The sequence below is a fragment of the Hetaerina americana genome, unplaced genomic scaffold (genome assembly GCF_022747635.1).
Source record: "Hetaerina americana unplaced genomic scaffold, ioHetAmer1.1.p SCAF_148, whole genome shotgun sequence".
NCBI classification, from domain to species: domain Eukaryota; kingdom Metazoa; phylum Arthropoda; class Insecta; order Odonata; family Calopterygidae; genus Hetaerina; species Hetaerina americana.
Genome location: NW_027286603.1, coordinates 283,213 through 299,374, shown reverse-complemented (window position 1 = coordinate 299,374; position 16,162 = coordinate 283,213). Strand labels below are relative to the sequence as shown.

General features: G+C 48.1%; 1 protein-coding gene across 1 annotated transcript; it reads left to right on the top strand.

The window, feature by feature from the left end:
* Window positions 1-468: 468 nt before the first annotated feature.
* On the top strand, window positions 469-15,532 carry ple (tyrosine hydroxylase ple). Its single transcript, XM_071583729.1, has 12 exons — window positions 469-855; window positions 9,747-9,858; window positions 10,166-10,213; window positions 10,346-10,441; window positions 10,685-10,738; window positions 11,933-12,081; window positions 12,332-12,705; window positions 12,826-13,022; window positions 13,115-13,250; window positions 13,382-13,508; window positions 13,653-13,882; window positions 14,094-15,532. Exons 1-12 carry the CDS (start codon window positions 790-792, stop codon window positions 14,263-14,265), a joined length of 1,761 nt encoding a protein of 586 aa, XP_071439830.1. The 5' UTR covers window positions 469-789; the 3' UTR covers window positions 14,266-15,532.
* The last annotated feature ends 630 nt before the right edge of the window (window positions 15,533-16,162 follow it).

Sequence of the window (16,162 nt, the reverse complement as noted above, 5' to 3'; positions counted from 1 at the left end):
GGGGGGGGAGAGAGAGGTGGTGGAATACGTAAAGGGGAAAGAGGGAAGACTTGGGCGACCCTCGGGAGGTGGGGGAGTTTGAAAGGACGCTAGTGGACTGGACTACTTGTAATGGAGGGAGGGGGCCCTGACTCCTGAAGGGTGGGGACACGGTGCGGGTGGACACCTACGATTGTCCCCGAGTGAGACCATCTCCTGCCGTAACGATCAGTTTCGTAATGGGTGCTGTGTGAAGAGAGGAAAGGGGGAGGGGGGGTGAAGGAGAATGGTCGCGGAGGAGGGTGGTAGGTGGGGGTCGCCGCGGAGTTCGGGAGTGGGATGGCGGGGAGGGGGTCCCGCGGCCAGTGCGGGAGTTCGGAGGGAGGATCGAAGGGGGAGGGCGAAGCGGGGCGAGGCGATGGCGCTGCGCCGCCCCTACCGTTGTTTAAAAGGAGCACCTGACCGACTGGGACCCCAGACACACTTGGGATCTCGTAGAAGGAGGGTCGTACGGACTGTGGGAAGGTAGATTTTGCCGCACCCATCATCTTATCCATCAAAGCAGTTTGCACTCCAGAGTGTAAAGGCAGGAGCGGACCGCTGAACGGAGACCATACAGTTTGCTGGGCGTTTGGATCATCTTAAGTCAACGAGACTTGCTGAGCACTGTCGCGGATAGCCTCTTAGAGAGCTCATAGAATTTTTAGCTCCTCGTACTCCGACGGAGGAAAACTTTGATAGTCTTGCGGAGGTGATCTGCGCTCTTTGAGTTTCGACTTTAGATCGACGTCCAAGAAATCCGCTCACAAGATGATGGCCGTGGCAGCACAGAAGAACCGCGAGATGTTCGCCATCAAGAAATCCTACAGTATTGAGGTAATTAAGTTTTACATAATCAAATACCTTTCTAATAATTTTCCCGAGCCTTTTCCGCAACGGCATCATATTTTGCTTTCAGAGATCTGCTAGGAGTGTAATGTAAAACATTTCACCTTATGAAGTCATAGTTTTTGCTTTTTGTAAAATATCCCGAAGTAGTTTTTACAAATTTAAGCTAACAGCAGTATTAATTGAATCGTTTAGTGTCACTTGTTTGCTCTAACTTAGAACTATTTGAGGACCTTTTCAAGTGCTTCTCGTTATAGGGTCGACGAAGACTAAATAGAGTAAAATGTAACACGTTTTATTAGACTTTAGAGAAATTGATTATCTAAATTACGCTAGTGGCCAATTTTACAAAGTGATGTAAGTGAGCTTGATGTCGAAATGTACAAAAGTTCTTTCGTATTGCTGCGATTTTGTCCATAAAACTCTTTAATTTGTTGTCGGTACCGAATTTGTGCTGCAAACGTCACCCCGCAGTAGCCCTTCCATAAAACGAGCTATGTTATCGACGTGACCTTTTGAGGGGAACCACCAGTGGCAAGTGGTGATAACATTACACCGGAAGCTATTCGCAAATAAAGCGTCCGCTTAAGTGTAACAGTTCAATCACTTGAAAGGAGTCAAGCAATTAAACGTGCGGTTACGTAAATGAGATTAGAAATGGACCGGCCGGATTTTCAATCGGACGCCAAAAGAGGTTGATAAGAATTAAATGCTTCAAAGTTATTCCATTGGTGATGAGCGCATTATTGGTTATCAGAGGGTCATATTTCCGCCTGCTATCTGTTGGAGCAATGGGTCAAGGAATTCACATTTCGGAAAAATTGGGTGTTGAACGCATGGCTCCCTTCTCAGTTGTCAATAAGATTGGAAGGATATCACAGTTCTCTCTTCCTCAGAGAGACCTCGTTCCAAGCATTATCGAGTGGGATTAATGCGGGACCAGGCTCCATATATATTTCTCGGGAAATGCCTCGTCGGCACGAGGCCGTCCTTGTCTTTTGGGGAGGACGGGCGTTGAAATCCTCTGGGGAAAATCTTGACCGCTGGCGGAAGTGTAATGTTCAAACGATGTGAGCTGGGAAGGCGGACGATGGTAATTTTAAATGCTCCCGACAATTTTCAGGATTGTCCGCCAACTTGGGTTTGTGCGCGGCTGTTTAGAAGAAGTAGAACAAAAGGCACGATTTAGCCACTGGTGTTTCTTCCACTCGTAAAGGTTCCTCCGTAGAAGCATGTCGCACTTTCAATATCCCCCTCCCGTCAAGCCTACACGGGCAAATGCCTTTGGCTAGCAACGCTCGGTTGACTGTTTTGATCCATCGTAGGAAAAAACCTGCCCTCTGTGGAAGGGCACGTCCCATGCGAGGGAAACGGGAGCGAGGGCATCCAGGTAGCCTTGACAAAGATGAAAAAATCGAGAAAAGTAAAATGGCCTAGTTCTCCTATGGCACTCGCAGAGGAGTATTTCGGTGTGGGCGCTCGAAACGTGTTGCCTCTTTTGAGTTCGATATAGTTATAACAAATTTGGGGAAAATGTGGTTCATTCTTTCCACGTCGTTAGAATCGCTGCAATGTTGGTAATTTGTATTTTCCTAGACTCGCCGCGACTTTTTGATCTCGCAAAAATGACTACTGTAGCCAAATTACTCCCGGCACCATTGGAGCTTGTCCGATTCAACTTTCCTGCAGCTCAAACTGCATTCCTACGAAAGTTGCAGGCAACCTTGGAAAAAAGAATAATATAGTTTCAAGCTAATGCAATGCTCTGGTAGCAAGTGTTGGTGATCGTTGGTTTTTTTCCTGTGGAGCTCGCCTCCCCTCACAATCGAGTACACTCTAGCGTTCAGTCGTATTGTAATAATCCCCCTCCCCACGACCGTCTCTCCCCTGCCACCCCCTCGCTTAGAAATTGCCCTCTCCCTCCTGCGCCGCCGCTCCCTCTCCCGCCTTCACCCTGGTTAGCACCCTCTCGCCCTACCCCACCCCTTTCTATTAGTCTCAACTTCACTTGCCTCCCGGCCCCACCCCCTGCCGCTCCCCCCTCATACCTCTTCCCCGTTATCCCAGCGCAGATTCCCAGAGACTCTCCCAAGGTCCCAAGGCCACTCGAAATAAGTGAGGAATGGAAGGCTGACCGGGGGAGGAGGTCGAGGATTTTAGAAAGGAAAATCGGCAATCGGAACTGCGATCTGGAAACCGAAGCAGATTCGAGCGTAGCTTATCAATTTTAATTGAAATTAATGACGAAATGAGTCCGCCGTATCAGTGAAACATTGTCCACTGAGAGCAATATGCTTTCAAACGGTAGAAACGTCGCTCTCTCCCTTTGCAAAGTGGATTGCCTTTTAATTGTGAGGCGGTTAGTTGATCAGAATTCTCGAACGAATAATGTTTCAGCCCGTGCTAATAAGGTTCCTTCCTTCCGATCACAGTGGAACGATGACAACATATTTTGAGGGCAAAGGTGTATTACGTACAAGAATTAAATGCTGACTGGTTAGTCTGCTCACAGTTTGCATTTTCCAAACTTATAAAGCTTGGCTTTTGGAAAGCCTTCGGTGGAAGCTGTGGAGTCTCAAAAACGTAAAGTCAGTCGTCCTTTCCGGGAGGCAATTCATCCGATTGCGGGAGGAGGATAAGCTGGGGAGCGGGAATAATTTATTGAAACCGCGGACACGAAATTGGGAGTGAGGTCAACTCGCTCCACGCTGACACCAGAGGCGACCCCGAAAGTGGATGGTTGGCCATCGACTCAAAAGAGAGAGGTGCGGTCCCGTCATCGGACGGCCATAACAAAAATGTTTTGACATTATCACGGCAACCCAGATTGTCCTTTAAGTCGGAAGTTTTTTTCAATCCTCGTATTAATATTCCAGTTTTCACCTAACCCAGTCTTATTCAACGCCCGCGCTAAATGACCGCGGACCCCGTCCCCTTCTCCACCCGTCCGCAGTCCCGGCCAAGGAAGTGGCAGTGAAAGGTGCTTCGCCGCGGGAGGGAAAGTCAAGGACGCGTCGAGAACGGGGGCTGCTTCTAAAATCTCAAAGGGCTTGCCTCCCACTCGACCGATGCATGACCCACGATCCACTCGCCTGGAGAGCCTTCTTCCAGGGGCCTTAGACACCGTTGTTGCAAAACTGTCGCCAGGCTGGTCATCCTATCTCGAAGAAAGCTACATATATCCTTCCTACAACCATCCTCGGTTAGCATGGATTTTACAGTCGGAAGAGAGAGAGATATCATGCTAGCAGTATTGAATTTTCCTAACTGATAACTAATACGCACAATAATTTGCGCCTGGCGTTAGGTGCCAACATAATCGGAGCTGGTAGGCAAAGGTAAACAATACAAATCACGGCAATTCCGTTCTCGGGAAATTTAAATGTTCTCTCGCACAGCGTACATTAAAACTTCTTAACTTTGACTGTCTGAATGATCTTTCTGAGATCTGAACGAATCTTTGGTCAGTTTTCTACCACCTCCACGATGAATCCCTTATTATTTCATTCTCTTTCTCCGGCATTAGCGTGAAACTTGAGGACGCCACTATGGACCCCATCCTCCATTCTCATTCTAAGACAATCTGGCTCCAATGGTCTCCAATACTTCCCTCGAAAATGGAGAACGTCTGGGACCACAGGGCTGGCAATTTTCTTTCTGGGTAGTCTTGCGAATCCAGAGTATGATCTCATTTCAGTCTGCCACGCGAAGGCAGATGAACGCGAACTGAAAGTGGGAGGAAGGGTTGAAGTGCAAAGGGAAGGAGGTGGACTGAACTGGACGGGAAGGGGCAGAGCGGTGGTGTAAAAGAGATGGATGTGACGTTAGCCATCTCCGCAGTTTCCAGCGACGGCCCTTTGGTGCCGTAACAAGTGTCTCGAGCGGAAAGGGAACTGATAAAACAGTTCATTGGAAGGCGGTATTCGCGGATTCATAGATAATTCTCGTGGGCGATAACTGTCCGCCGCATTTGCCATTACTGTGATCGAAATGTCATCGGTCGCCTCGTTTTATCTCGCAGTGCCGAAGAAGAGATGACAAGTTAACGACCTCGCAGGATTCGATTCCTCGGATTCCGCTGCCTGATATCCTTTCATACTTTAACGGGATTCCCAACAGAGTTTTACTAAAAGGGTTCCACTAACTGGACGCTTCCTCCTTTCCCTCGAACTGCTCGGATCAGTGTGATGCGTGACAAAGAAAACAGACATCCCGACAGTTAGGTGTAACTATATTTCTCTAAACAATCTGACACGAAACTTCGATGCCATTGCAAAGGCAATACCCCAGCGTCTCCCGGAATAAATTGCTCATTAATGCATATCGGAGAAAAACGTGACTCTTCGCATTTGCACATTTCGTCTATTTCATCATAGCTCGAATTAGTCCCGCAGCGACGGAAGACCCGTTAGACATGCGCGCCACTTCCTTACTCGGCTGCTCGTGGAGAAATACTGACAAGGTATTCGGTTCCGTAATTGGCTGTTTACTTAAACCAGCATATTAATAAATTATTAAATCGTGAAATTGCCTCCCTTTTAGTCAAGTTCCCTGACCTATTCATCCACCGTATTATCACGTACAGGTGAACAAAAGTGCCAATATTTTCAGCGCCAAGTGGGAAAGCTACGCCATGACGATTCTTTTCCTGTCATCGCATTGAACCTGAACATGCTTTAATGCAACGGCGAGGAAATTGTCCTGAGTCTTCATATATTCGTCAAACGTACACTGCTAACTTTCCCGCGGGGAAAGAACATTCCTGGTCGGTACAAAGTGATTGTCTGAAGTAGCTCCCATGGGCAAAATCCTGAACTGCACTCGCTGGCGCGTCGTAGAGGGGGGGGGCGCTCCTAACAGTTTCTCTCGGCTTGCCATCAATCAAGTCTCAGGAAAATGAGGGGGGGGCGACGCCGGCAGGAAGAGTAATCGAGTGCTCTTGATAAAAAAGAATCCCTTCCACGGAAGGCTCTCCCAGAAGGGTAGGTCGGGTGCAGAGCGTCGAACTAGTTGCCTCTGTGGAATTATAAAAGGTCTCTACGGCTGGGTTTAAAGGTCGGCCAGAAATTTTCCAGGGCCTCGGAGCGAGCCAGGCCTGTGTGAGACGAGTTTCTTTGAAACACCTGTGGGACACCTTTCTGTGGAACCCGTTTCTTACAGTTATTTTGTCAAAGGCTTCCCTCCGTGAAAAGTGCCTCTTCTCGCCAACCGATTCGAGTAGAGAAATATTTAAAATCGACATATGCCTTATGCATGAATTCTTTCCAATCATTCATTTGACCTGCCACGCATTGCGCGCTGAAAGTTCATGGGCAACGAAGGCAATCGAAGAAAAGCTCGCTCTCCTCGCACGACTTGGGTCGTCCCTCGTCGCACGCCCGACGCTCGTCGGATGGATTGTCGCGCGTTCCGCAGGAGCGAAAGCGGGCTTTGTGCCGCACTGTTTACACTTTGAAATACTTTCCTCCGACGAAAAATCGGCTATAAATACTAGCGGGGGGGATGTTTTGACAGTTCATAGGCAGCCTCTCGGAAAACATCGGCTGGAAAGGTCTCGGGGGCCGAGTGAGTGTGAAGAGTACGTGCGTCTTAAAGTTTCGAGAGATGCCGCGCGGGCGGAGCTCAACCAGTCTCCCAGCGATCTCCAAATGGCTCGGAATTGAAAGGTTTTCGATCGAACGACGGAAGATTCGGTGGGTGGGCGAGGCAGGGGAACTGAACGGGGAGGGGGAGATCTCAATGGGACCACACCGAGTGGGATGCAGGAAGGAAGGTCGTCATTAAGCCACCCTCCGCCACGAGGAGGAGAGAGATCGTCATTTGACTGGAAACTTCTCTCCCGAGAGCTAGCCCCCCGTCGTCAACCCCCCCCCCTTTTGCTCCCTTCGTCTTAGCTATCCTTTTCCCTCCTCCCCGACTCGGTGCGCGTCCCCGCCCCCACCTTTCGATTCCTCCGACACCGAAATCCGTTCCCTGGGGATTCTCCCCCCCCCCACACCCCTTCAAATCCTCTCTACTCAGCCCCCCCGCACCACTGACAAAAAAGGTCACCATTCCTAAGATGCGGGATTTCTTCGTAAAATGTTCCCAGCGCGTGGGGAACGCGGGGGGGGGGGGGGGGGTAGCGGGGCGCAATAAAACACGAGCACGCGATCGATAAGGGCTTTAGAAAAGACGTTGAGCAAAAGGGGTGGGGGGTTTTTGGGAGAATACGTTGCGGTGCCAAAGCGTGGTGTAGTTAACTCTTTATGGACCGATTCCACAATTCGAAGGGCTTCTCTTTATTTAGGCGCAGTCGACGAGCAATAAACATGATTTTGGTTGCAACATGTGCATATTTCGGAGGCTACAGTGGCACTTTTGAAATGGAACTCTGCTTCGTTACAAAGCCTATGCCGAAAATGATTTGCAATTCTGCCACGCGAATGTGTTGACGTATAGTGCATTCCCTTTTAGAATCCATGCGTAATTATATACCTCCAGACTGCTGAGTCCATAACGGTACAAGTTATCAAACAATTCAGGAGGACTTCATCGTACAAGCAAATCGGATCGTCAAGAGAGTTCTACCCGCATTCGCCATCTTTTCCCGCCATTCGCCGCGCTTTTTGTACATTCCAAGGAAAACAATTTTCACTTTAGTTTCGACGGCCGACTTGGCTCTAAAGAGTTTGACATCATAAGCTTAAAGATCCATTGAATTTAAAGGCAGCCACTGCAAATATCTGCGACAGTGAAAGCTGCGCATATTCACAAACAAGTCCGCGTCTCAAGACGCATTTCGGTCCGACCCGTTGGGTTGTACAAAGATCCAAATACTTGAGGTTGTGCACCTGCAAGTGTCTCGAACTTGGAATATGACTTCAAATACTGAGGCCATCGCTTTTGAGTTCCACTAGCAGTGATCCAGTCGCACTTCGCGAAGATTGACGGCAGTCCGTATAAAAAATCCTACGCGCGGCAACGAGGCACGCAGTGAGGATTTGAGGGATTTGGAACGCTTGATCCCCCGTCGAACGATACGATCCCCTGAGCCTTAACCCCTAGCCAAGTTTGCCTCCGCAACCCTCCCTGGACCTAAGGCCACCTTCCATCCTGCGCCCCCCTTCCAAAATCGCCCCTTTTCACGTACCCCCCCCCCGTTCCTAGAGTGCTGCACATTCCGGGCGGACAAGCGCCGGAGACAATCCTCCAGAGTCGGTCCTCTCTCAAGAGCACCGTCAATTCTTTCAGACGTCAGAATAGTGTGTAATCCTTTTTCCCTAAGAGTTGAAAATAACCAGACGCCTCCGTTCAAGGTGAGACTAAGTACGGGAGGCTGGCTGAGTAATTTCCTTCAGTTGAATTTCGCTCGTCGATCCGGAAACGGCATGCTCGTGCAGAAACGAAACGGGATGGCCAAAAACACAATTTTTGTTGTTCTACTTGCATCCAGAATAATTAGAGCGTAGCATCCCTTGCAGCCGCGCGACAGTTCATTCCAGGTTAAAGTGCAACATTACCATTTTTCAAGTTTGCCTTATTGGTTTGCTTTCTAGCGATAAAGTTCACTGCAGTAGGACCACCATTCCTGCCTCGCATTTCTACATAAGATCCGCAGAAAACTGGCACGCCATTCGCTGCGCGAAATAATTAAACCCAGGAGGGCCAGTCGCAACATTTTTGAAGTGCGTTTATTTCGGTATATTCCACTTAAGCAGTGATATGGAGAGGGTCCTCACTTTGCCTCGGGGGGGGGGGGGCGATGCGAGGGTGCGTGGAAAGGGGAACGGCGTGTGGAGGGCAGAGAGAGAGAGATGGGAAATTAGATTCGGAGACACTTTCCGGAGTGTCATCCACAGGGGAGCGGCCCCCTCTCCTCTCGCCCCGGCCCTCCGCTCCCCTCCCTTTGTCTTCCACAATAAACCCCCTTTCTTCGCCCGGGGCGATCCTCCCAGTTTAACCCCTTCCCCACTCGCCCCCTCCTCCCCGAACCCTGCACGGAAGTGTGCGGCGGGAGGAGGGGGGAGGACCCCTCAAAGGCCCGGACTAATGGAACGGGAATTTAATCTCGATGGCCCGTGGTGGCAGCGTGTCTCGGTGTCAAACTGCCGCTGGCGCCTCGCAAATTTCGTTAGCACCGTGAAATAGCTCTCATCACGCCCTCCCTCCGCTCAACACCCAAATGAAAAAAAAGAAAGTTCGAAATTTTAAGTTTTTCGGTTCGTGAATAGATTGCAGAGTTAATCAAATTGTTTTCAAATCTCATTACAGATTTTTCGAAGACTCTTATTCTACCCCTCCTATTTCTCAACAACAATAACTTTCATGTGCGACCGGGTGGTTAACGGCAACACAACGCATGCGACGGGCGCTTTTCAAAGGGTGAGGGGCGGTCAGACGGAATCCACGAGCGCTTTCGCCCGCTCGCTTGGCCCCGCCTTGAGACTGAAACTGTTTCAGTCTCAACCTGTTGCCTTGCCCCCCCCCCCTCCCCGCCCCAATCATCGGTGGCGATCCCAGGAGAACATAAATCTCCCCGGGGGAATTCTAAAAATCTGCGCTGGGGGTCCTGACTCGTTTTCGACGCCATAAGACGGGATCCGTTCACATTATTGGTTCTTCTGGCCGCCGCCATCGCATCCGGGGTACGGGCCCGAATGAAAGGCTCAAGAGCAATCCCCCTTGGGTTCGTGGGAAGGGAAAAATCAGATGATTTACTGACATTCCCGCATTAGTACTTGGGGACTCTCCCACAACTGCCATCAACTTGCCACTTCCGTCGAGAACTTTCAAAAGTTCCCATTGTGCTAAACAATCCGGCGAATTAAAATATAATTCAGCAGACCCTTGACAAAAAAGCTGGTCTAAGAAATTTTCCTATCTTCTGCTCGTTTCAGAATGGCTACCCGGCCCGGCGACGATCACTTGTTGATGACGCCCGATTCGAGACCCTGGTCGTGAAGCAAACCAAGCAGTCCGTACTGGAAGAGGCGCGCCAGCGCTGCAATGGTAAGATCTTGGACCTTCTCCGCGAGGGTCGACTATAGCGAACCTGCTGCGGTTGGTGTGAACCAGCCTACAACAACAGCACTTGCATCAAAACATTTATTTCTCTTAGAACCGGCATTACATTTCATTTAAAAACTAGTCTAGATTTTTAGTCCGAGCATTTTTTTCATTTTCTCAAAAAAAATGTCTACCTTAAAGCCTTTAAAAATATGCATAGTTCTTAATTTCGTCTTGGAAAGTCCTTATTTTATTATTTCGCTACTTTGGATTCGCGACATTTAACTAGTTTAATTTTGCCTTGCAACAGACTCTTCTGCCGAGTCCTATGTGATCCCAGCCGACGAAGAACAGACAGGTAAAGAGCGGGGGTCTTTCTATCGATTTCACCTTTGATTTCGTTCATGCATTACTTATGATTTTTAACCCGTCCGCTTAAACTTCATTTCACTTACCCGCTTCCTTGTCCTTTCATGCTTCTTTAACGCAGTGTGTCCGTCTAATGACGAAGTCTTCCACGGAGAATGGGAAACTAACCTCGCCAATGGAGACGCCCATGACGCTCCAGCTGAGAAAGATGCCAACGGTAAGAGCTCCTTCGATTGAATACCCTTAACACTGCTCCCGATTCCTCTGTTTCTTTTACCTCCCGGCCTGCGTAAGTCTCAGCTCGATCAAGAGCAGATCTCATACTTCCTGCTTCGCAAACAAATTCAAGTTTCCCTTCCTCCTACTATTCCCCTACTCCCCGAAAGGTATTTGCTAAACTTTTATTTGCAATGCAATTTTTTCTGTTGTACATTTTTTAAGTACTCATTTTGTTGCGCAGAGCATGCCGTTGGAGACAAAGACGCTGCCCCTGCAGGACAGGAATATGAATCTGGTAAGGGATGTCTTTATTTCTTTGGCTACCGTCACACGTTCCCCCGCATCGTTCTTACATTCAGCACAAATTTTAATCAGTTTTGCAATATCTGGAGGAATTCTGTTAATTGCCTTAAATAGCCGTCCACACGCTTCGGCCCCCACTGAAGGCGAATAGTGGCAAAAGTGGCGCGGGATTATGATCTTAAGCCCACGTGGCTCATGGCTGGGCGAAGTGGGGCTGCCGGGGGCTCCTTTTAAGAAACCACTTACTGCGCCTCCAGACCTTTGGGCGCGTGGCTGGGGGGAGGGAGACACCTAGACTGCTGGGCGCGCAGGGGCGGCGGAAGGGTGCCTATCGACCGCCCCTGCCACACTGCGTCTTCACGGGTGGGGTGATCTCCCAGCGAGGAAGTTGGGAAAGGTCGGCACGTTTTTTTGAAGAGGGTTGGCGAGTGGCAGGGTGGGGCGACCCCTCGTGAAATATCCCTGGAGCTCGGTGTGGGAGGGGGTGGCTTTTTAAAAGAACGGGGTGGCCATTACGATCCATTGTCACGCGCGCCAGTTCGCCCACTTCCCCCGCCCCTCCCCATCCACACGTAATCCGTCCACTTCCAATCCCCCATTTTACATCTCCCGGAGTGCGAGCCTTTCCGTCTCCACGCCACGTTTTCCCCGGAGCCCCAAACCGAAGGGAGCTTTCTTCTGCAATTCCAGAGCACGGCACACACTTCCACCACTCAATTCCCCCCCCCTGGACCACACTCAGCTGCGCGATCTTTCCGCAACTTTAAGCCATATTATACCGCATTTCCGTCACGCTGTGGGCGGCTTTGTGGAGCAACTCTCCCTCATCCCGAATGATATTATTACCTCATGATCCCGGCCATCTTAAAAGTACTCCACATTGCACCCATGAGATCATTCGCTCACTTCGTTAACGTTCTAGACATTCAGCAACCCCCTGAAGCAACCTCTCACAACTTGAAAAAGCCACGCGGCTGCGACTTGGAAATTTCTCCTCGGACAATGGCGATCTTAGAATCGAGAGAATCCTCTCCGGAAGTGTGCAAACAGCCGCTTTCATGTGAAAGTTTCCCTAATTGGTTTTGAAACCCTGCTTTGTTCCTGCCATTTTCTTAAAGTAATACTCGTGTAAGTAAACTGTCTTCAAAAGTGAACTGGCAACTTACCTGTTCTTCTTCTTGTCCAGACGAGGGGATGACTGAAGAGGAAGCATTCCTTGCGAAGGTCATCCAGGAGGGAAATGAAGCCGAAGGAGACTTGATGCAGTGGGCAGCCCTAGTCCTTCGCATGCGCGACGGAATCAATTCTCTCGCCCGGATCCTGAAGACCATCGAGGTACGATACTTTTAGTCTCTTCTTCGTTCACACAATCGCCCACAAAACTGCCTGCAGGAAAACTGCTTCACTCTTGTCCACACACACTTAACACTTGCACCTGCATCAACACGATCACAACTTCGCAGCACCCACACTGCGATCGTGAACAGCCTTCCATTCCTCTAGTTCCATAGTCGCTTGCCTAAATTACTGATAGTCTACAGTCGAAGGCCCAAACTTGTAACAAGGCGCCTTTCTGCTTCCACAGAACCTGAAGGGAACGGCCACCCACGTGGAATCCCGCCCATCCAAATCAGAGGGCGTGCAATTTGACGTTCTCGTGCGAGTGCAGATGCCACGCTCCTGCCTCCTAAACCTGCTCCGCTCCCTGCGGCAGTCTTCATCCCTGGCCGGAGTCTCCCTTCTCGCCGACCCCACCCCTGCCCCGCCATCCAACGCAGCGGGTAACTCCGTCACTGTCAAAGATCCCTGGTTCCCCAGACATGCATCAGACTTGGACCATTGCAACCACCTCATGACAAAGTATGAACCTGAACTCGACATGAACCACCCTGGATTCGCCGACAAGGTGTACAGGGAGAGGAGGCGAGAGATAGCAGCCATCGCCTTCCAATACAAATAGTAAGTCCCACGTCGAAACTATTACTTCTTCTTACTTCCTCACGCGGCTTAGCAATGCCATACGATGCCAACATATTGGCTGATCCGTTGCACCAATCACCCGACCGCTCTCTCTTGCAGTGGCCAGCCCATTCCCCGCATAGACTACACTGAGACGGAGACTTCCACTTGGACCGGTGTGTTCCGTCAAGTGCTTGACCTGATGCCAAAGCATGCCTGCTCCCAATTCCGTGGTGTGTTTGCCCTCCTGATGAAAGAGGGAATCTTCCGTGAGGACCGCATTCCCCAACTTGAGGACATGTCTGCTTTCCTGAAGAGTAAGGATGAGCTCCTAAACACAAGGAATTCGTGCACTTGCCTGTGGATCACGTCACCCCTTCACTGCAACCCTCTGCTTCCTTTTTTCCAGAACACACTGGTTTCACCCTGCGACCTGCTGCGGGACTTCTGACTGCGAGGGACTTCCTTGCAAGCCTTGCCTTCAGGGTCTTCCAGAGCACTCAGTACGTCAGGCACACGTCTTCCCCATACCACACCCCAGAACCGTAAGTACTTTTTCTGCGGTGCCTCAAACATTGGGGACATCCTGACTTAGGTTGCACCAATTGCTTTCTACTAGATATCAAACCTTTGCGTTGAAGACTACATAAATTTATCATCCTTCCTCTCCGCCCAGTGATTGCATCCATGAACTCCTTGGACATATGCCACTCCTCGCTGACCCCAGCTTTGCTCAGTTCTCCCAAGAGATTGGACTGGCTTCCCTGGGTGCATCTGACGCAGAAATTGAAAAGCTCTCCACGGTAAGCATTGCCAGCTACCTCTTACTCCCTTGATGTGGACGAACCACTTGACCACTTACTCAAGTCCACTGGACTGTTATGTCCACCACATTGCATCCCATCATTTTCCCTTTCTCTTGACCCCACGATTTTTTTCTTTCCTAGGTTTACTGGTTCACGGTTGAGTTCGGACTTTGCAAGGAGGGTGGAGATGTGAAGGCTTATGGTGCTGGCCTCCTGTCCAGCTATGGTGAGCTCCTCCATGCTCTTTCCGACAAGCCTGAACACCGATCCTTCGAACCAGCAAGCACTGCTGTCCAACCCTATCAAGACCAAGAGTACCAACCAGTCTACTATGTTGCAGACAGCTTTGAAGATGCCAAGGAGAAGTTCAGGTTAGCCTAAAAAAAACGAATTGCCACAGCAGAGTCGCCACCCTCAAACCAAACTTCCAACCCTGCCTTCACATCATCCACATCCATAAGATCCTGTTTGTGGCACTTTGATACAAACAATTAACTGGTGGTCTGCTTCTGATAACTCGGATGCGACAGCCTCCTCAATGAATTCTTCTGCTCGATCTAATATAATCTTTCTTCTTAACAGGAGGTGGACCTCTACCTGCATGTCCCGACCATTTGAAGTCAGATTCAACCCACACACAGAAAGAGTGGAAATCCTAGACTCCGTTGATAGTTTGGAATCCCTCATCTCGCAGATGAGCCTTGAAATGCTCCACTTGACCAATGCTTTGAAAAAATTGAAGTTTGGGTGTTAAAACTTGGCAACACCTGTTGCTTAAGTAGAGACTGAAGGGAGAGGCCAATGGGAGGATAACTTGCGCAGATAGTTGTAGAATTGCCACGACCACATTCGCAGCGACAAACTAATAATACCAGTTTTCCTTTGCGACTGGTTTTGTATCTTCCAGATGCAGCCTTCCACTGCCTCTCATTTGCATGTACATATATTTTTAAGTTGACATGGGAAGATTTTCCAGACTTCCACTCTTTTCCATAGGCTTCCTTATCAAATCGGAGCTTGAATAACAGCTTACTTAAAGACCAATGGCATCATATTTTACTTAATTCAAAATATGATTAATCAAATACATGGGATGCAGCTCACTGTGATACCCACTTGTTTTCACACCATTGGTGTAACATTCTCCGGAAATTTTTACTGCATTATTTTTAATGCTACCACTTCCTCCTTGAAAGAACCCATTCCTCATTTTAGGAATTCGCTTAGCTGTTGAAAATATTTATTTTGTCTTTTAGAGCTTTCCCATCTTTAAACGCATGGCTGGCCTGTTTAGGAATTTTTGCAAAACCTCTTGTACAGCTATCTTCTTTCATCCAGTTTATGGAATATTTCCCATATGAATGAATTTCATTTCTTCATCTTATTTAAGTACCTACCTATTTCTTAAGTATTCCTTTCATTTAAGTTAATTCTACCAAAAATGTAAAAGACCTATATCCAAAAAAAGAGGTAGCTCCATTTTTTCACATGTACATATGACTCAAAATGAGTATTACTCCAAATAAGTATTATTTTATTTTTTTATGTCAATATCTTGTCAAAACATGATAGTCTTTGCTTATGTCAACATAGTGACATCCATGCCAACATCAAGCATGGGCCAAACACCCAAACATTTTAAAAAATAATTTAGTAACTTGCTTTCTGGCCACAATTGTCAGCATACAAGAAATGCACTTAAGACACCGCTGCACTTAAAAACATGGCTCTGTGCCACAAATGCATGTAAATAGATGTCAACAACCCTAAATTAAACATTAGATGGCTTTGACCAAATAAAGGTTTGTTGTGTGCCAATCCACTTCTGCTTGGATGTTATCAGACGATGTACTGAGGTTTTTTTGTGTGGATGCATACAGGTTCATCTTAGTCATGACTGTGTTGTATATTTATGACTTTGCCTTGTCTACTAGGGATTTAAAAATCCAGAGTGTTTTCAAATGTACTCATTTCAATCTGTACAGAACATGAAAATATATTCAGACTATCAAATTGCAAAATGTTGTCTCTTTATAACCCTCTGTTCCTCTGGAAAAATTGCCTCAAGGTCTGTCTGCTCTTAGCAGTGTGCAGGCATGCAGCAATGGAAGTAAGCCCAGGGCTTTAAGTGTAAGTTTCTGGTTCACTGAATTAAGCAAATATTTGATGATCAATGGTGGCATCTTACAGTAATTTTACCTTGGAAACTAGTTTCAGATAATTTTATCAATGTGATCACAACAATTTGTGAAGTCACTAGGTCTGTTCAAAAGTATTGACTTGTTTTTTCAAAAATTATTTATTTGTGAATATCTATTTTGTCCCATTCAAAGTAATCTCAATGAGATTTTATACACTCATGGCAACGTTTTTTCTGATCCTCATGGCACTTCAAAAAATCATTTCTGTGATCTTATTCGGTTTCGATTCAAGTCTTTTAGTCAATCGCGGCATCATCCTTTCATGGGCCTCTTCAGTTTCGGGAAGAAGAAAGTCTCTTTTGAAAAAGTCTTGGGTCTTTCAAAAGAATGAGAATGCAAAGAAATTACATGGGCACATACAACACAGCCAATACAGTTAAGAATTTGATAAATATGTCAACAGATGGTTTTATGAAGGACTCTTGTGCCCATTAACTCTGGCATATTTGA

Excerpts from the sequence above, each read along its gene's own strand:
- ple (XM_071583729.1), top strand. The coding sequence starts at position 790 with ATGATGGCCGTGGCAGCACAGAAGAACCGCGAGATGTTCGCCATCAAG. Across the intron at positions 856-9,746 it reads AGAAATCCTACAGTATTGAG|AATGGCTACCCGGCCCGGCG; the intron begins GTAATTAAGTTT and ends TGCTCGTTTCAG. Across the intron at positions 12,706-12,825 it reads ATCGCCTTCCAATACAAATA|TGGCCAGCCCATTCCCCGCA; the intron begins GTAAGTCCCACG and ends TCTCTCTTGCAG.